The sequence below is a fragment of the Oryctolagus cuniculus genome, chromosome 10, assembly GCF_051225735.1.
Source record: "Oryctolagus cuniculus isolate XC-2025 breed Fujian yellow rabbit chromosome 10, ASM5122573v1, whole genome shotgun sequence".
Classification (NCBI taxonomy): Eukaryota; Metazoa; Chordata; class Mammalia; order Lagomorpha; family Leporidae; genus Oryctolagus; species Oryctolagus cuniculus.
Window position 1 is genome coordinate 117,689,460 of NC_142876.1, and position 20,015 is coordinate 117,709,474.

The following is a 20,015-nucleotide window of genomic DNA, read 5'->3' on the forward strand; positions in this document are numbered from 1 at the left end:
TGGACTGTCCTGAGGAAGCAGCAGGAAAATCAGAATTATTTTTAAATGCTTCAGAATAACACTAACAAAAGATACAGGAAGGCTCCCAGTGTGTGATTATTTGGATTCCTTGGTGATCTAGTTTAAAAGGTGTCTGAGTTGGTGCCCCAGGCTTCACTATGTGTCATGAATGTCATCTTCCATCATGTCCTTAGCCTTAGCGGCCTGTGACTGTCTCAGCTTTGCTCTGAAGGAAAGACTTGGCCCTGCTCCAGGCATCCCAGGCAGGGCTTTGGACCCTGCAGAGCTGCCCCTAGGCCCTCCCCTGATGTAAGATCAGGCCCTGCTGGCGGGGAAGGGGCTGGGTCACAGCGTGTGGGCAGGACAGACAGTGTGTCACATCTTCTGTGTGCTGGACTGGCCCCGTTCATCACGCGTAGAGACGTGGTCTTGTGTCGGGAGTGCAAGTTCCAGGTCACAGGTTCATCACAGGTACTCACACAACCGCTTCTCCTAGTTCCTCACGGGTACTCACACAACCGCTTCTCCTAGTTCCTCACGGGTACTCACACAACCGCTTCTCCTAGTTCCTCACGGGTACTCACACAACCGCTTCTCCTGGTTCCTCACGGGTACTCACACAACCGCTTCTCCTAGTTCCTCACGGGTACTCACACAACCGCTTCTCCTAGTTCCTCACGGGTACTCACACAACCGCTTCTCCTAGTTCCTCACGGGTACTCACAGAACCGCTTCTCCTAGTTCCTCACGGGTACTCACACAACCGCTTCTCCTAGTTCCTCACGGGTACTCACAGAACCGCTTCTCCTAGTTCCTCACGGGTACTCACACAACCGCTTCTCCTAGTTCCTCACGGGTACTCACACAACCGCTTCTCCTAGTTCCTCACGGGTACTCACACAACCGCTTCTCCTAGTTCACAGGTACTCACACAACCGCTTCTCCTAGTTCCTCACGGGTACTCACACAACCGCTTCTCCTAGTTCCTCACGGGTACTCACAGAACCGCTTCTCCTAGTTCACAGGTACTCACACAACCGCTTCTCCTAGTTCCTCACGGGTACTCACACAACCGCTTCTCCTAGTTCCTCACGGGTACTCACAGAACCGCTTCTCCAGCGTCTGCTTGCAGCCTGACCTACTCAGTGGCTCTGTTCCAGACATTTTGGAGGAACAAAATTGGGCAGTATGTGGCGTTCTGTTTCTGGCTCCTTTTACTTGGTGACCTGTTTCCAAGGTTCTTCCACAGTGTAGCATAAGTCAGCTCTTTCCTTTCAGGGACAATACCTGGATAGGCTGCGTTGTCATACTGGCCCTGGCTTGTTGGGTGGTGCTGCTGTGTGTGCCTGTCTGTGGACACATGTTCCTGCGTCTTGGAGAGGGACCTGGGAGTGGAGTTGGTGGGCCGCATGGCAACTGTGTTTAACAGACTGCTACTCGCAGTCTGTTCAGGTCTTCAGCCCCACAGCTGTGGAGGAGGGCAGGGAGGGCTCCCACTGTTGTGTCCTGACCGATGCTTGTTATTTTCTGTCTTTGGGTTTTCTCCATCCAGTGGTTAGGATGTGGCACCTCATTGTAGTGCTGGTTTGTGCTGGCTGGTGGTGGCTTTGCACCTTATTTATTTATTTATTTATTTCTATTTTATTTATTTTTGACAGGCAGAGTGGACAGTGAGAGAGAGAGACAGAGAGAAAGGTCTTCCTTTTGCCGTTGGTTCACGCTCCAATGGCCGCCGTGGCTGGCACGCTGTGGCCAGCGCACCGTGCTGATCCGATGCCAGGAGCCAGGTACTTCTCCTGGTCTCCCATGGGGTGCAGGGCCCAAGGACCTGGGCCATCCTCCACTGCACTCCTGGGCCATAGCAGGAGCTGGCCTGGAAGAGGGGCAACCGGGACAGAATCCGGCGCCCAGACTGGGACTAGAACCCGGTGTGCCGGCGCCGCAAGGCGGAGGATTAGCCTAGTGAGCCGTGGCACCGGCTGGCTTTGCGCCTTTTATCATGTACTCAGGAGCTTTCCTAGTTTCTTTTTCTTTCTTTTTTTTTTTTTTATTTGACAGGTAGAGATAGAGAGACAGAGAGAAAGGTCTTCCTTCCACTGGTTCACTCCCCAAATGGCGACTACCGCTGGCGCTGTGCCGATCCGAAGCCAGAAGCCAGGTGCTTCTTCCCAGTCTCTCACGTGGGAGCAGGAGCCCAAGCAGCACTTGGGCCATCCTCCATTGCCTTCATGGGCCACAGCAGAGAGCTGGAATGGATGAGGGGCAACCAGGACTAGAACCTGGTGCCCATAGGAGATGCCGGCGCCGCAGGCGGAGGATTAACCAAGTGTGCCACGGCGCCGGCCTCCCTTTCCTAGTTTTCAGTTGGGTTATCTAATTGTTGAGTCCTAAGAGTCTGACGTAAGTGTGTTCTTGAGCAGATCTGTGGAAAGAGTCCTGCGTTTCTGTGACCTGCCCTCCCTTGTTCATTCCTCTGTTGGTCTCCTGAGCAGCTCCTGTGTAGGAGGTGTGGAGCTCTGCACGCCCCGTGTCAGTGAAGACTTGCTGTTTCAGGAAACACAAAATGAAGTAGGAAGGGAGCAAAGTGATGAGCTTCTGTCCATGTTGATAGGAGAGAAGGTGACTTTTAGGCCCAGGAGTCAAGAAAGCCTGAAGGAAGTGGAGTTTTAATTGGCCTTTGCAGGGTGAGCCCTGTGGCGTCCAGTCTAGTTTAACATTTAGTGCTGAGATTTTCAGGACTCAGAAAGACGCTAGTAGGAAGGAAGATCAAGGGGCTGGCGCTGTGGCCTGAAGTGCTGGTATCCCATATGGGCGCTGGTTCGAGACCTGGCTGCTCCACTTATGATCCAGCTCTCTCTTGTGGCCTGGGATAGCAGTGGAGGATGGCCCAAGTCCTTGGGCCCCTGCACCCACGTGGGAGACCCGGGAGAAGCTCCTGGCTCCTGGCTTCAGATTGGCACAGCTCCGGCCGTTGCGGCCATCTGGGGAGTGAACCATCAGATGGAAGACCTCTCTCTCTCTCTCACTCTCTCTGCCTCTTCTCTCTCTGTGTAACTCTTACTTTTAAATAAATAAATACCTCTTTTTTAAAAAAAGGAAATGAGATCGAAAAGGTAGCTGGGGCCACCTGTTTGGTTGGTTTTTAGAGACTTGTGTATTTGAAAGATATAATCATGGAGGGAGAGACAGAGATAGCTTCCATCTTTTGGTTCACTCCCCAAATGCCTGCCAACAACTAAGGCTGAGGCAGGAGCCAGGAACTCTGTCTGGGTCTCCCTCATGGGTGGCAGGAACCCAAGTTCTGGGGCCATCATCTGCTGCCTTCTCCAGGTACATTAGCAGGGAGCCGGAACCATAGAGTGGAGTAGTGAGAATTCAAAGCAGGCAGCCCAACATGGGACACAGGTGTCTCCTAGCTGCTGGTTTTGAGTCAGGAACAGACTGGGCAGGCTTTCCTAGGTGACTGAGCCGCTACGTTGGGGGTCAGGATGGGGTGTCGAGCTGGGAGCGGCGAGGGGAGCTAGACCAGATGGGATGTGTGGGATGATGGGGAGGTGTTCCCTGAAAGTTGCTTTCCTGGCTTCTCTTGTGGGGACAGACATGTGCATTAGACAGCAAAAAGGCATGGAGTTAAAGTCCTGTGAAGTCCTTGGATCTCTTGGTATCCAAATTTGTTTGACCATGGGTTCACATGGTTTTTTGTTTGTTTAAACATACAACATCCAAAGTTCATACTTGAAATATCACTGTCTTAGTTCAGTAATGTTGGTTGGTCACTTGACTTAGAATAGTTTCTAAGGGCTGGAAAGAATGTCAGGCCTCAGCCAGTCTCCTCGTTGTGGGCAGCCCGGAGGAGAATTGCATGCTGGTGTCTACCTCTCCTAACGAAAGGAAGAATCAGATTAGAAAGCTCAGTCTTGACCCTCAGACCAAACATTCTCAGTTCTGCTTCAACAACTTCAGCCTTTCTTTGCAACGTAACCACCAGCAGCACCTCCTGAGGTCACACCTGGTTGCCTTTTACCCCGTTGCCCTGCTGTTTCTCTGTTCTAAGCCACACGCCGGCTGCATGGTGTTAGTCTGATGGGCACGGCACAGCACACAGGTTCTGAACTCCTGTTAGCCTGGGGGGTCACTCTGTGTTTGGGGGCATAGTTTTCTCATCTGTCGGATGGGTGGGCGATACAGATGAGCCTCCTTAGGCCCCCATTCCAAGATGCTGCTGTGCTGCAAGGGGCATGTACCCGCACTCCAGGGACCACCTGCCATCCTTTCTGGCTCGGAAACCTCCAGTGTGTGCAGGTCTCTGATTTCTTTGTCTTTTAGACATGTGTGCTAGAGTCTTAAAAAGCAGTGGTGCGTCCATTTGAATTTCAAGGGCAACCACACGGCTCTGATGAGAGTGGGAATGGGGAGTGGGGTGGGAGTGCCATTCCTTACCTGCGTGCGTGCTTCTGTGCAGCACCGTATGCCGGGGTTTCTGCCCACAGTCCTTGTCCCCAGGGGCTTCAGTTTGTTGCTGGGGAGGTTGTTTTCTGTAGTAACTTGAGCTTCTGTGCAGCTGCCATCTGATGAAATTCCGGCCAAATCTCAGGGGTCCCCACGGGGCTGGTGCATCCCTCCTGCCAGAGGTGTTGAGAAAGCCAGGCAGCGGGTGTCAGTTCCTGGGGCGTCATCAGGGCGCCTGGAAAAGTACTCTGGGCCAGGGCTGCAGTAGCCTCACCCTGGGGCATCCTTTCCTCTCGGGGAGGAAGCCGAGATGGAAGGGGAGGGGTTTTTGGAAAGGTGCTCCCTCATTTATCATACAATCAAGATTTACATGTTTGCGTTTTCATTTTTTTTATTTGTGTGTGTGTGTTTTACTTGTCACATAATAAAACCAAAAGTTACTGAATGGAATGTAGAGGCCTACCAATGTCATGCTGCACGTCTAAGCCTTTCAGGCCAGCACTAGGCCTGTTCTTCAGGTACCTACTGAAGATGGAAAGTTCCACTTTGCTACAGGGCCAGGATCCTTAAAAGAAATCCTGACTGGAGGTATATTGTGGGTCCCTGTGTATTTGCTGGTTTCTGTTTTGCTAACCATATTGGCAAAGTTTGTTGTTTTTCTGGTAAACACTGAGAAGGCCCTTCTCTTCCCCTCTCCCTGACAAAATGCTGCTTGTGAAGTGTCTGTGGGAAGCCACTGTGGAACCTGTCCACACATCTGTGATGATAGGAAAAGGCGAGGGAGCAAACAAAGGCTGCTTTTTTTTACATCCCACAGGTCCTCAGACTGAGTTGACTTGGCCCCAACACTGCTCCTACATTGGTCCAGCCTCAGACCAACATGAATTGCACAACAAAAGGGTCATTATTTGTGAAAAATTGAGGTGCCCCCCTCCATGATGACTTTTGGAAAGTTTGAGGTTTTCTCTTAAAATAATTATTCCTTTTATTTCCCATAACTTTTAGACGATGTGGCCTTTATTACTGTTAATACACTGTGCTTCTTAAAAATTCATAATGAGGCAGTGTATGAAGCCTTTTCCAGCAGTTGTGAGACCTAGGCCGTCAACTCTGCGCAAAGTGAAGGTCCTCATCTGAATGTGTCACTTTGAGAAACCCTCTGAGACCTGCACTTGAGTGCTAGGCTTGTGAAAGATTACACGGAATGTACATAGTACTTTGAATTGGCAGTTTTTTAGTGTTCTGTAAGAATACAATGTTTATTTAACAGTAAAAAGTGTCTGTTGGTCTTAGCTTCAGGAGTAAGCATATGAACTGTTAGCTCATAACTTTCCCGCATTCTGTAGCGTGCCCGAAGTGTGGCAGAAAGGTGTGTGTGGGGCGGGGTAAGTGGGTTTGGCTTGGGGGCTGAGTGAGTTCCACTCAGTCCTTCTCTCTCCCAGGTGCCGAGTGGAAGATCCACCAGGCAGGGGGCCGTTAGTGTGTTCAGTGGACTTTGGAGATCATTAATGGTGAATACTTTGTTCTCCTCTGCTGTTTGCTGCTTTTCGTGTTAAACTACCCCAAAGAGCGATTGTGCTAGAAAACCATGTTGATGTAAAATGTCTCATGCTTGGCAGCTAACATGGGTGCAGACCAAGCTCGGAGGATGGCAGGCGGCCCGACGCATTGCCAGAAACTTTCCACTGGGAGTAGTTTTGCAAGGGGCTGAGCCAGGGGACTGGGATGGGGGTGCTTCTCCTGTCTGGTGACTCCTCGTCTCTCTCTGCATAGGTGAAGCTGCTCTCAGAGGAGAGCCCAGAATGCAGACCCTTCCTGTGGCCTCTGCCCTCAGCAGTCACCGCACTGGCCCTCCCCCCATCAGTCCCAGCAAGAGGAAGTTCAGCCTGGAACCTGGCGATGATGACCGAGACTGTGAAAATGACCATGTTTCCAAGATGACGCGCATCTTCAGTCCCCATCTGTAAGTCCCCATGCCGATTTTGGCGGTTTGTGGAAAGATACTGTTTTGTTTCTCTGTACCTGTGCAGCCCTTTGTGTGTTTTCCCTGTGAGAGTGAACGTTCGCTGAGGGCATGTCGGGGTGGCTGTCTGAAAACCAGGCCTTTTCTCACCTGTGTACACTGCTGGTTGTCGGGGAGCATCTCCATGTGCCAAAGAAAGGAAAGCTAGCACCTCACAGACCACTGTGCAGTTCCGTATATGGAGCCTAGGATTGTACCCGCTAGGGGGAAAGTGGCTGTGCACCTAGGATTGTACCCGCTAGGGGGAAAGTGGCTTTGCAGGTTCATAGCCAGCGTTAGCCCCAGCGTGGGCTGGAGAATCCGTCTTGGAGCCAGGAGACTGGGTCCTGCTCCTCCATCTGCCATCAGACTCTGCTCTCCATCATTTTGACGCAAGTTGCCTAAACTCACTGGGCCTGTCTCCGTATTTGTGAAATGGATGAATTAAAACTAAAGGTGTTTGAACATGACCGTGTTTCTCTAATGCCCTCTTCCCCTGGGGAGCAGAATTCACATTGCTGTGGGTCCAGGACTGGAGAGAGTGGTGTGGCCCCCACAGCTGTGCATTGGTGGCAATGATTAGAGACATGGGTCTTAGCAGAAATGGTGGGGGTCTCTGGTTCTTGGAAGGAGTAGCTTTCTGCATCCAGGTTCAAAGGTTGTGTTCCCTACTTGCCCCCAACCCCCATCCAGCCTGTGCACGTGTTTTTCAGCCAGCCAGGATTCTGCCACCCGGGGTGGGGGTGGCAGGAAGGTGTAGCTGAGGTTCCTCTGGAGACGAAGTGCACCCGCCACCACCTCTGCACAGCGCCCGCATTCCCTGCGTTCCAGTCGACTCGGGCTGTTGTGTTGGGTCATAAGACACTGACAGAGGTATTTATCCTCAGATAAATCACTGCAGTGTTAGTCAGAGGCTGAGCCGCAGTCTGGGCCCTGGCATCTGCTGCCCTCAGGAATCCAGCAGCAGGGCCTGCGGGACAGTGCGCCCTCCCAGGCCCAGGATGTGTGTCCCGCTGCTCAGCTGTTCGAAGTTCCTCCTTTGATTACTTATTCTTACTCCCTTCCCCTTCCTTCCCCCAGACCCAAATAAGAGACATTGGTCCTTTTGTTTTTTTCTTTCTTTCTTGAGAGTGGTGGCCTAGCGACTGTGTGTTGTGATCTCTCATGCTTTAGTTTAAATCTTGAGTCTGCCTCTTGACCGCTGGGAGGTCTTGCACAAGACACTTGATCTGGGTCCAGTGTCCCTGTTTGCAGAACAGCACCGATGGTGCTTACTCGGTGGAACTGTTGAGAGCCTCGGCGGCACACTGCGCAGAGTGCCTGCTGGCACAGTACAGCACTGCGCTGCTGGCTGCTGTCCTGTTGTTGTTGATAATTCTGTCTGTAAGGTGCAGCAGTGATGATGCAGGGAATGAGGAAATACGTGAGAACTGACGAGAGTGCATTTCAGTCAGTGCCTGTGCTCTGGTCTCTCCTTCGGGGGCGGGGCAGGGAGCAGTAGTGGCATCTTACCCACAGGATTATTTAGAGTGCTCAGTGCAGTGCCTGAGCAGCAGTCAATATTTAGTATTCTGCCTAAGACACTATTTGAATGCTCAAGCTTTTAGAAAGTGATTTTGTAACTCCTTGAGTAATTACAAATATAACCTTGTGGTACAGGTGTGTGATGGCCCTATAAATAAAGGAATTGCTACATTTCATGTACAGCTCACAACTGATGTCATTATTCAAAGTTGTAGGAAAATAGAGCAGGTTTTGGGTTTTTTCCTTCCAGAAAGTTTTTCTATTATGGTAACACACCCATATCATAAAATTTATCCTCTTAACCATTGAAAAGATTTTCTGAGTTTTGTTTTGTTTTAATGATTTATTTACTTATTTGAGAGAGAGAGTTATCGGCAGAGAGAGAGACACAGAGGTCTTCCATTCGCTGGTTCACTACCCAAATGGCTGCAATGGCCAGAGCCAGGAAGCCAGGAGCTTCCTCAGGGTCCTCCGTGAGTGCAGGGGCCCAAGCATTTGGGTCATCTTACACTGCTTTCCCAGGCCATCAGCAGAGAGCTGGATCAGAAGTGGAGCAGCTGGGACTCGAACTGGTACCCATATGGGATGCCAGTGCCGCTGGTGGAGGCTTAACTTACTATGCCATGGCCCAGCCTCCGTGTTTTGATTTTGAAACATAATAATTGTACTATGTATTTGTGGGGTACAATGTTGTCAGTGCCTGTCAAGTCTGAGGCTGGCCCCTGACTAGCAGGGGCCAGTACAGACACTCCCCAACAAGGCGAACGGGAAGGGTAAGGTCTACGGTTATGAACACACCACAAGCACCCGTGAATTCTGTCGAAGCAGGAACCGCTTTATTGAGGAAGTGTACAGGCTTATAAAGCTTAGGAAGGACATGCGCAGTAGGGGAGCCAGTCAGCGAAAAGGTCATGCAGGCACGGGTGGACCACGCACAGGGGCGCCTTAAGTAAAGTATAGGGATCTCGCACTGTCCACGTATCCAGAACTAAAGCAGACCTATCCCTGCCGGTGGTCTGATCTTATGTAGCTTAACCGAGGCAGCCGCAGACACGCCATCCGACAGGCGCCATGTTGTAATGGAGATTTTAGGTAATGCCCACACAGTGTGATGTTTTAATTCATGCATATATTGCATAATTGTGGAGTTAGGGTAATTTGCGTATCACTCACCTTAAACATCTCCCATTTCTGTGTGGTAAGAACTTGGGAAAATATCATCCTAGATTTGTTAATGATATGTAATGAAGACATGTTTATTTTTATCACTGAAGAAGCCACAATAAATTGGGGAAAAGAGTGTTACTGAACAAGTTTGCGCAGTGGCTGCAGGGACCCCAAGGACGTATGCTGAGGCTGCATTTCAGTGTAACCAGTGTGTGGAATGTTTTCCAGTAGAGAGAGGCAGCTGGAGTGGCTTGGACAGAAACTGTATTTCAGCTGATTTGATGGGGGTGGGGCAGGAGAGAAGAGAGGTTTTCTTGGAAAATTCCAGGTCCCGGCCTCTTGCTCCAGCCCCTTAAAACCAGAGTCATGTGTTGTTAACTTTCTTGTTAATAAGGTGGTCCTGAGAAATTTTTTTTTTTGTTTCTTCAGACCATTGCTGTCTGTCTGGAGGGTGAGAATTACTCTGCTAATCAGAAGGAAAGTGGATTAAGGATTGGTTAGTGTGAAGTGGGATTTTTCTTGAGGAAATGTCAGTAATTCTTTCTAAAGATTGGTAAAGAATGATGGCTAAAGAAGGCGTCTCCCTTTTCTCCGTTTTTTTTTTTTTTTTCCCACGTGGCTTTATGAATTCCTGTTGTTGTTTTTTGTTTGTTTGTTTGTTTGTTTGTTTTTGGACAGGCTGTGTTAGTGAGAGAGAGAAAGGTCTTCCTTCCGTTGGCTCACCCCACAAATGGCCGCTACAGCCAGTGTGCTGTGGCCGGCGTGCCGCGCCGATCCGAAGCCAGGAGCCAGGTGCTTCCTCCTGGTCTCCCATGCGAGTGCAGGGCCCAAACACTTGGGCCACCCTCCACTGCCTTCCCGGGCCACAGCAGAGAGCTGGACTGGAAAAGGGGCAACCGGGACAGAATCTGGTGCCCCAACCGAGAGGATTAGCCTAGTTAGCTGTGGTACCGGCCCACTTAAGTTATTTTAAAAAAATTGCTTATTTGAGAAGTTCAGAGAGAGGGCCCAAGCACTGTGATCCACCGTTCCACTCCCCAAATGCCCACAGTGGTCAGGGAACCAAAGCCAGCAGCCAGAAACTTGGTTCTGATCTCTCATGGTGCCAAGAACCTGTCTACTTGAGCTTTAGCTGTGCCTTCCAGTGTGGTCACTGGCAGGAAGCTAGGGTTAGGGGCCAGGCATTCAACCCCCCGCTAAGCCAGACTCCCACCGTGCTTCCGTTATCTTGTTTCCATTGCTGTTGTTGAGCACTTTCTTGTTCTTAGCAGACCGGGTGTTCTGAGTTCACCTGGTAACCCACCTGGCCTGGCTCAGTCATGGACTTGTCCACTTTGCCTGGGGATGCTTGCTCCTTTTAGTGGGGCCGGTAGTTGAGAGCTGGGCCTGAGTATGCAGGCTATTACTGCTGTTCTTGGGGTGTTACAGAATGTTACATGGTAACCTACGATTACTATGCTGTCCTTACTTCTAGACTTGAGTTGTCTAATAGGATACACACTAACCACATGTGGCAACTTAATTCTAAAATGAAACAAAACTAAAAATTGCTCAGTTGCAGTAGCCTTATTCTAAACTGGGTAGCCACCTTTGGCTAGTATTGGCGTGTTGGACCATTCGGATGGAGAATAGCTCCATCATCCCAGAATTTCTGCTGAGCAGCCGTGGGATGTGTCCTGAGTTCCTGTCCGCACTCCCGTGTGAATCCAGCTACATTCAGCAGTTCTTCAGCCTCACAAATTTCTATTTGTGTCTCTCTTCTCCCCTAGTTAAGAACCCTGGTTCCCAACAACGTCAACACATTTTTCCATGGCTCAGTCCTATAGCACAGAATTGTTATGTCCATGACTTGACAAAACAAGCCTACTAAAAAGATTAAAGATGTGTTCATATGTTGGCAGTGTTTTCTTCTGTTCTGGGGTGTAACAAAATCTCATCTTCAGAAGTCACTCCCTTCCCCTGTCAGTATTGCTATGTTATTTAGTATTTGTCTTAAATACACACAGGTATAGGAGTTGGGTCATGGGGCTGGCGCTGTGGCGTAACGGGTTAAGCCTCTGTCTGTAGTGTTGGCATCCTATATTGGCACCGGTGCAACTCCTGGCTACTCTACTTCTATCCAGCTCCCAGCTGATGTCCTGGGAAAATAGTGGAAGATGGCTGGCGCCGTGGCTCACTAGGCTAATCCTCCACCTGTGGCACCAACACACCGGGTTCTAGTCCCGGTTGGAGCGCTGGATTCTGTCCCGGTTGCTCCTCTTCCAGTCCAGCTCTCTGCTGTGGCCCGGGAGTGCAGTGGAGGATGGCCTGGGTCCTTGGGCCCTGCACCCGCATGGGAGACTGGGAGAAGCACCTGGCTCCTGGCTTTGGATCAGCACGGTGCACCGGCGGCAGCGGCCATTGGGGGGGTGAACCAACGGAAAAGGAAGACCTTTCTGTCTGTCTCGCTCTCTCACTGTCTAACACTGCCTGTCCAAAAAAAAAAAAAAAAAAAAAGGAAAAGAGTGGAAGATGGCTCAAGTGCTTGGGTGCTTGCGTCTAAGTGGGAGATCTGCAGGAAGCTCCTGGCTCCTGGCCTGGCTTCAGATTGGCCCAGCTCTGGCTGTTGTGGCCATTTGTGGACTGGGCCAGTAGATGGAAGACCTCTGTCTCTGTCTCTCCCTCTCTCTGTGTGTAATTCTGCCTCTCAAGTAAATAAATCTTTAAAAAATAAATAAATAGGGGTTGAGTCATTAATTTCTGTGTGCACTTTGAGATTTTTTTTTCTGTCCTTGTTGATTGGCTCATTTTTGAATACATAAACCATTAATTTGTTTGCAGAAGTCAGAGCTCTAGTGAGCAGTATACTCACAGAGAAGGGTTGCTCCCTGTCTCTCTCCTCCTTTCCTCTCTCTCCCTGTAGGTGAGCATCCTGCTTGGGTTTCTTTTTGGTGAGTTGAGCAAATACACAAGTGCTTTCTCGTCTCCCCCTCTTTCTCTGTGTACTCATTTCATTCCACAGTATGTTGTGCACATCTCTTCCCACCCGTCTCCTCTGTGTGTACAGCTGTGGAGGGTTCCATTGCTTGCATGAGCCAGAGTTTGTGCAGCAGTCCCACGTGTTTGGACATTTAGGTAATTTCCAGTATCTTGTGATATCTCTCGTATTTGCAGTAGAATAAAAACTCTTAGGGTCGGCACTGTGGTGCAGCAGGTTAAGCCACCACTTGGAATGCCTGTGTTTCGTATCATACAGACACATCATATACATAACATCTCTTGTGTTGGTCCACTTCCTAAGTGCCCGGAACCGAGTCCAGACTACTCTGTGCTTCCAATAACAGTATTCAGTGTTTTTGCTAACGTGCTTAGGAGGAAGTGGGTAATGGCCCAAGTACTTGGGTTCCTGTCACCCATGTGGGAGACCCGGAGTTCCCGACTCCTGGGTTTGGCCTGGCTCAGTGCTGGCTGTTGGGGTTATTTGGGGAGTGAAGTAGCAATGGAAGATTGCTCTTTGTCTCTCCATGTCACTCTGCCTTCCAAATAAATAGGTAGATAGACAAACAAATACTTTTTAAAAAAGATTTATTTATTTATTTATTTGAAAGAGTTACACAGAGAGAGGAGAGGCAGAGAGCGAGAGCGAGAGAGAGAGAGAAAGAGAAAGAGAAAGGTCTTCCATCTGATGGTTCACTCCCCAGTTGGCCGCAACAGTCGAAGCTGTGCTGATCTGAAGCCAGGATCCAGAAGCTTCTTGCAGGTGTCCCACACTGGTGCAGGGGCCCAAGCACTTGGACCATCTTCTACTGCTTTCCTAGGCCATAGCAGAGAGCTGGATCAAAAGTGGAGCAGCTGGGATTCGAACTGGCGCCATATGGGATGCCGGCACTGCAGTCCAGGGCGTTAACCTGCTGCGCCACAGCTCCATCCCCACAAAGAAGGTTTTAAAATAAGAACTTGTGAAGGCAGTTGACGCAGTAATAGTATGCAGAGTTCATACTGGTTCTGGGACTTGCTGTGTGGCTGAACTGTTGAGACTCGTAGATTGTGCTGGGCGCTGCCCCATCACAGTGAGGTGACCCTTCCACATGAGTTGATTGGCCCTGCCTGCCTGCCTGTGTCAGCTCTGTGTGGCGGAAGCAGACACTGCGGCTCTGAAAGAATATGTCCAGAATAGTGGAACTGGGACTCACCCTGCCATGTGTGACCCCTAAACCAGGATGATTTGATTACATGCCAGTTGTCTCTTGCCCTCAAATCACAAGCAGCTTTAGAGATGAGTGTCATGTACTTGATGCCTCCCATGCATGGCTCCTGATAGGCTGGACTGGTTTTGTGTTGAGTTGAGTGCGTCATATCTACCACCTAGAGGACTTGTTCTTTCAGCTCGTATGCTGGCTGGAGTAGGCCCTGTGTTGGCGATCAGAGTTTATATGTGCTGGCCTGAGAAAGCGCATGCAGGGGTTAAAGCCATGGTTACTGACCAGCCTGTGCGCTCACTGGCTGCCTTTGCCATTGTGCATTTGGCAGTGCCTGGTGACTGGAGGAGGGGCCTCTTGTGGGTGAGGCTTCCATCTTGTGGACGCTGTCCTGGTGGGCCCAGTGTTGTCTCTGCTTCTGTGGCCTTGGCCTTCCTGTGGGAGCTCAGGCCCCCAGGGTAGCAATTCTGCGTCCTCCATGCTTCCCACCTGGGGGTATCTGCTTCCTTTGCGGTTCCCTTTTTCTTGTCCTCTTTTGCTTTCTTCTCCCCCGTACCCCCATCATTTATCTTTTCCCCCAGGCCCTAGTTGCTTTTCTCCATAAGGATGAAGAGAAAAAGTGGGGAAAACAGACTGAAACCAGTAATTCTTGGAGTTAAAGAGAAGGTAGGGGGAAGACTTTGAAATCAGTTGCTGGGTATTTAATGGAAACTTTGTTAAAAATCTGTTTATATAGAGAGAGTAAGAGAGATTATAAGTAAGATATATATATATATATATATATATATATATATATATATCAGTGTCTTACATATGTGAGAGAGATTGATTCCTGGCTCGGATGGAATCTGGGCTTTTCCTCTGGGTTTTATTTTTTTAAAGGAGTAGATTATATAAGTGGGGCCTTGTGTTTGGGGGCACCTTTGGCTTTTTGTGGCTTTTTTTTTTTTTAAGATTTTATTTATTTATTTGAGAGGTAGAGTTATAGACAGAGGGAGAGACAGAGAGAAAGGTCTTCCTTCCATTGGTTCACTCCCCAAGTGACCCCATCGGCCGGAGCTGCGCCAATCCAAAGCCAGAAGCCAGGTGCTTCTTTCCGGTCTCCCATGCAGGTGCAGGGGCCCAAGGACTTGGGCCATCTTCTACTGCATTCCCAGGCCACAGAGAGCTGGATTGGAAGAGGAACAGCTGGGAGTAGAACCGGTGCCCATATGGGATGCTGGCGCTGCAGGTGGAGAATTAATCTACTGTGCCACGGTGCCGGTGTGGCTCTTTTCATCCCTTTAGTTTGGAGGTGTGTGTGTGTGTGTGTGTGTGTGTGTTTATGTGTGCATTCCCAAGAGACTGTTTGCTTCATAAACTCCATGAAAGTGAAAGAAGCAATTCCTCATTTCAACTTAAAACTGAAGTCAGATTAGAACTGACTCCAGAGGAGATGGGAAGTTGAGGTTGTTGTAGTGCTGTGAGCCTCCTGGCAGCAGAGACTGCCAGAGCAAGAAGTCAGGTGTATTTGTGGTAGAGCTGATGTCGTATGTGTGTCCACAGGGCGCTCAGGGAGGGGTGGGCCTTCCCTCACGGAGAGTTGATGATGGACCTGGGCCCCAGCGTCTGCACCCAACACTGTCTGTGCTTCTGGCTGTGGCCTCATGGAACTTACAGCCCTGAGAAGAGCATACTATTGTTAACCCCTTTTGCAGACGGTAACTCTGAGATTCTGTAACTTGCTCAGCTGACTGGTACAGAACATAGCCAGGCTTCAGTTGTAGGCCGCGGGGCAGTGGGCCAGTGCTGGCCGGCTGCTCTGGATCCTCGGCGCCCTGCGTTGTGGATGGTCTGCTGTCATCGCAGCCGGATGCATCAGAGTGGAGAGCCGGAGACTCTTAGTGTGCGTGGAGGCGGGGGCGGGGATGAGGTGGTGAGGGTCCTTTTAGTAACAGAGCACTTGGTCCTCAAAGCCCGTTGACCCTTGCCCTCAAGGACTGCGGAAGGAAGCCTTGTTCTGTGCTTGCCCTGAGAGGCCCGAACTAGGGTTTTGGATAGGATGTTCTCCATGTCCGTGCTGGACACAATGCTCTTCTAACCGTTTGAATTCTTATTTAAAATCAGTCTCCTAGACACTTTCACAGCTGCGCACGCGCACTCACTCTGCCACCCCACCCTGGCGTGGTCCGCACTGGAGTAGCGGAAGCCTCTTGTTGTCTCTGCTTTGTGCTTTCATCCACAGTCTTGCAGATATTTCCAGGAGTGCGCTGGGGATTTAAGAAAACAGTCAGTGGCCTTGATTATAATTACCCTGACTGGAAACCAAGATACTGTTAAGTTAGGGTTTCTTTCCCTTTCTTTTATGATTCCTGCACACCTCCCCCCCGCCCAGTGTATATGAATGATCAGTATTTACTTTCAGAAGTAAATACTGAAAGGAGTCTGGGTTCTTAATACAGGAGTTACAATCTGAGAACCATGTTGTGGGAGTTGCTGTGCCCCTGACACTTGAGTTGAAGCCGACGGTGACCGCACCGAGTGCCCTGGCCATGTTGTGCTAATGAAGTGTGGTACCTTTAAGTCGAGGCCGCAGGCCTGACCTGTGTTGTGTGGGTTCTTGTTTGTCAGGCTGGAGGCATTTTCTCATTTTCACAGTTGAGCTGAAAACAAAGGCCTCCTTATCCGAGCTGGGCTCTGCTCTAAGGAGCTGACATCAGCCTTTTCCCAGCAGACCTCACTTTTGCCTTAAGAGTCTTTGCTGAGAGCTGTGCGGGCAGACCATGGCCTCGCTGCTGGCACCTCTCTGGGCACAGAACATGCCAGATGAAGAAAGGCTAAGGGTGCCAGGAGTGAGGGTTGCAGGACACAGGGGGGCCCATCCTTGCATGTCTGTTGCAGCCTCAGGGGCTCTCGGCATCATGGGGGTTACAGAGGTGGGCAAAGCCCTTGGGAAGTGAGGGCTTTGCATTGGGGCAGTGCTTCTGGCACACGGTTGGTGCTGACAGCAGCCAGTGGAACGCACATTTAGATGGATGGAATCAGTAAGTCAAATCAGAGGAGGCAAAACAGCCTGGGACTCTGCTGTCCCAGCCCTGGTTCTTTGTGGCTCATGGGCTGTCCTGAGGTATCTCGAGCTGTCCCAAAGGTGCTTCTACCCCAGGACACTTGCTCAGCTCTGCACAGCCAGAGTACCCATCTCACTGTGGCCTTGAGCCCTCAAACTCCTGCCTGTGTGGGAAGTGTGGTCCCCATAATCCTCATAGGTTTGAGCTCCAGAAAGAGACGGAGCAGTTGGTGGAGCTGTGGGTGCTGTAGGTGTCTGTCTGCCTCTGCATGCAGCTGGCGTGCCCTGGGGCAGTGTCCACGCCCACGCTCTGTCTCCAGTGGAGTTGTGTTCAGTCACGAGCAGTGCTTCGTCTCTCCTTGCTTGGCTCCCATGGCTTTGGGTTACTGTTCACACACTCTTGCTTTAGAAATTTCTTGACAGTCTCCTTGGTGTAATTAGAGAACTTAGTTTTGCAGTAGTGTTCTGGGCCTGGCAGTAGCTGGAGACAGGGTCCGCATTTCAGGTTCAGGCCCTGGTAGCCCTAGTGAAGGCATAGCGCCCAACGGACACAGCCTGGCAGGTTCACGGCCATCCTCTCCTCTAGCCCCTTGCCTGCCCTTCCTTGAGGAGTTTTGGACAAGTCTGTGGAAGCAGGCCTGAGATTTGAAGCTGTGGCTCCCTCCACATGGTGCGTCATCAAGCCTGTTGGGATGGTTACCTGGTTTTCTGATTTGTTTGGAGTCAGTTCCTCTGCTGTGTCGAATACTCCTCTCCACTGCCCATAGACTACTTCAGGGTGTCCCCCAATCAACGCTCAGAAAGTACCGCACACTGTCCCCTGGGTCTGCTTGTGAGGTCATCACGTTTCAGGCTTGAAGAGGTTCTGTGTATAGACAGACAGTGAGAAGCCTCCGGTGTCTCATGGTCATTGACCCTAGACTCTTCGGAGACTGCATTGTGTACCCACTCTGTGGCCTGCCCCAAATCCTTGTGTGGAAGCCCTGAGCCCCTGTGTGGCAGTACCTGGAGCTGAGGCCTTGGGGAGGTAGTTAGGGTTGGCTGAGCTCATGGGATGAGGGCCTTTCCAGGAAGCCCCAGAGAGCCTGCCCTTTCCCTTTCTGTACCATATGAGGGCGTGGTGGGAAGCCAGCTGTCTTCCGGCCAGATAGAGAACCCTCTGGGGAGTGGCTGTGTGGGTGCCTGCTCTGAGAGCCCAGCCTCCAGGACTGTGTTTAGTCACCCCCCCCCCCTCACCCCAGCCCTCTGCCATGGTATTTTCATGTTGTAGCCAGAGCTAAGACAGAATTCTTTATCCCTTTTTCATGAGACTTAACATTAATCTTCAATAGAGCACACTTGTCTCACAAACATTGCCTGCAGAATGAGCTTTTTATTTGCTTTCAAAATTCTGCTATAAATACGTAGACCTGTAGAGCCCTGGTGCTGCCTGGCGGGGCTGTTGGAGTGAAGCCGTCGTATGATCCCTTGCTAGGGACTGTTGGGTGCCTTCATTTCCTGCTGGAGGCTTTCAGGAGGTTTCTTGATGCCAGAGGAATTGAGGGAGCCTGAGGCCTGGTCTCCCCCCACTCTGTCTTCCAAACCCTGCTCTGTCTGTTCTGCAGCTGTCCCGAGAGCAGACCACCTCTGCTTCGACCTCCACTTGGCCAGTCCTGTGCTGTTCTCTACACTGACAGCTCTAACGAAGCCTCACCCCCTGCATTTGGCAGTGACTTCAGATACTGGCCGTTCCTTGCCTTCCTCCTTGACAGTCCCTTCTTCCTTGGTTCCCAGCACTCCTGTCTGGCTTTCTGTGGTCCTGTCCTCCTCCCAGAATTTGGAGGCTATCTTTAGTCTGCTTACTGTTGCTGTGACAGAAGACCTGAGACCTGGTAATTCATAATGAAAAGAGATACGTTTTGCTCCCAGTTCCGGAAGCTGCATGTCTGAGATTGGGCCACTGTGGCCGGGGAGGACCTCAGGCTGTGTTGTAAAAGGGCAGAAGAAGCTGAAAGATGAGCAGGCAGGGGCAGAGGCAAGAAGAACAGGGGTGCCACCTGCTTTCTAACCTGTGCTCTCGGGAACTTGTCTGCTCCTGCGGCAGCACATCTGGTCTCAAGACAGAGAAAGCCGTCCTCACAGAGGCCTCTCCAGAACCCTGGCACTCATCCTTACTGCTCCTCCCTGCCCTTCACCCTGTGCAGAGGCATCATGAAATCACCAGCCAAGTCAGGACTTGAGTTTCCATTATGGGTTGATGAACCCTGAATCTCTAACTCTGCCCAGGACCTGAGCCTCACATCACGATCTGTGTGCCTTCTGGGGTTGTCTCTGCACCTGCATGTACCAGCTGCCTCCTGGGAATTGATCTCAGGAGCTGCTCGTGGCTGCTCCCAGCACTTGACCAAGTTTGCCCCATAGCCTCTGTCCCCCAGCGTCAGGACTGGAATGCTTTGCATCCACTCTGTGAGTCACCTAGTTCTGACTGTCCACGTAACACCAGCCTAGGTCATGGTTTGGACCCCATTTCTGTGGCAGCTCCCTCCTCTGAATAATATTTTATTTTCTTTTTAAATTTTTGTTCATTTGAGAAAGAAAGGTTGGGGAGAGAGGTGGGAAGAGCACCAGAGAGAACAAGTGAGCAGGCTCTCATCTGCTGGTACTCTCCAAATGCCTGCAGTGGTCCTGGGCTGGGCCAAAACCAAACTCAATCTAGGTCTCCCACGGAATGGGCAGGGACCCAGTCACTTGGAGCTGGAACCAGGACTCATACTCAGGCAACTCCAGTATGGAATGCGGTCCTGACCATGAGGGTGAGCACCTGCTCTGGAAGAAGGATTCTGAAGTGTCCATCCCTTCTTAGAGTTCCTCCCTGACTCTCGACATCTGCAGCGTCCCCGAGCAGACCTGCATCGTGGGTGTCTGCCCCTGGAGTTCCCAATGCCACAGGTGGATGGAGGGGTCAGTGCCCTCCCTCCCACCCGTGTACAGTGTTCTGAAGCCTCTTCAGCAAGTGGCAACCCTTCCTGCCTTGAGGTCAGGGTTTCTCTGTTAGGACCGTAGCATGTGACTATCACTGTGTGCCTGTCTGTATGTCCCCCTTCGTCAGACTGGGGGAGCTTCTCTAGGCCAGGAGCTGAATGATACTCAGTTCTCTTTCCTGTCCTGCACCTGCTAACTGCTGAGCCAGTGTTTAAATGAAAAGGAGCCACTGGGAAAGCATCTTCCTTGTGACTGGGATGGATTTTACACATGGCTTAGAACACCTTGTCCTAAGCCTTCTGCCCACTTCTGTGCAAACAGGCACAGAGTCTCCTCCACCTGCTCCACTAACTGCCAACCCCTACCCCCACTCCCCGCAAAACAAAGAACAATCAGGGGTCGATGTTGGGGCTTAGTGGGTGAGGCCACCATCTGTGAGGCCTGCCTGTATGCTGTATCAAGAGTGCCAGTGCGAGGTCTCCCCTGCTTTCAGTCCAGCTCCCTGCTAATGCACCTGAGGAAGCAGCAGCAGATGACCCAGATTCTTGGGCCCTGCCTCCCATGTGGGAGATCTGGATGGAATTCAGATCTCCTGGCTTTGGCCTGACCCAGGCCAGGTCATTGCTGCCATGTGGGGAGTGAACCAGATGGCAGATCTCTCTCTCTCCCTGTCATTTTGTCTTTCATT

General features: G+C 50.9%; 1 protein-coding gene across 7 annotated transcripts in view; it reads left to right on the forward strand.

Annotated features, from left to right (window-relative positions):
- Positions 1–20,015, forward strand: part of VGLL4 (vestigial like family member 4) — a 166,380-nt gene that overhangs the window by 119,553 nt on the left and 26,812 nt on the right. For 5 of the 7 annotated variants that reach the window (XM_051851714.3, XM_051851713.3, XM_051851712.3 and 2 more), the window contains one exon: positions 6,223–6,412. In XM_051851714.3, the coding sequence (XP_051707674.2) occupies positions 6,223–6,412 (190 nt within the window). Of the gene's footprint in view, positions 1–5,891; positions 5,961–6,222; positions 6,413–20,015 lie in introns of all 7 variants that reach the window. The other 2 variants (XM_089306669.1, XM_070051109.2) reach the window with 1 other exon arrangement.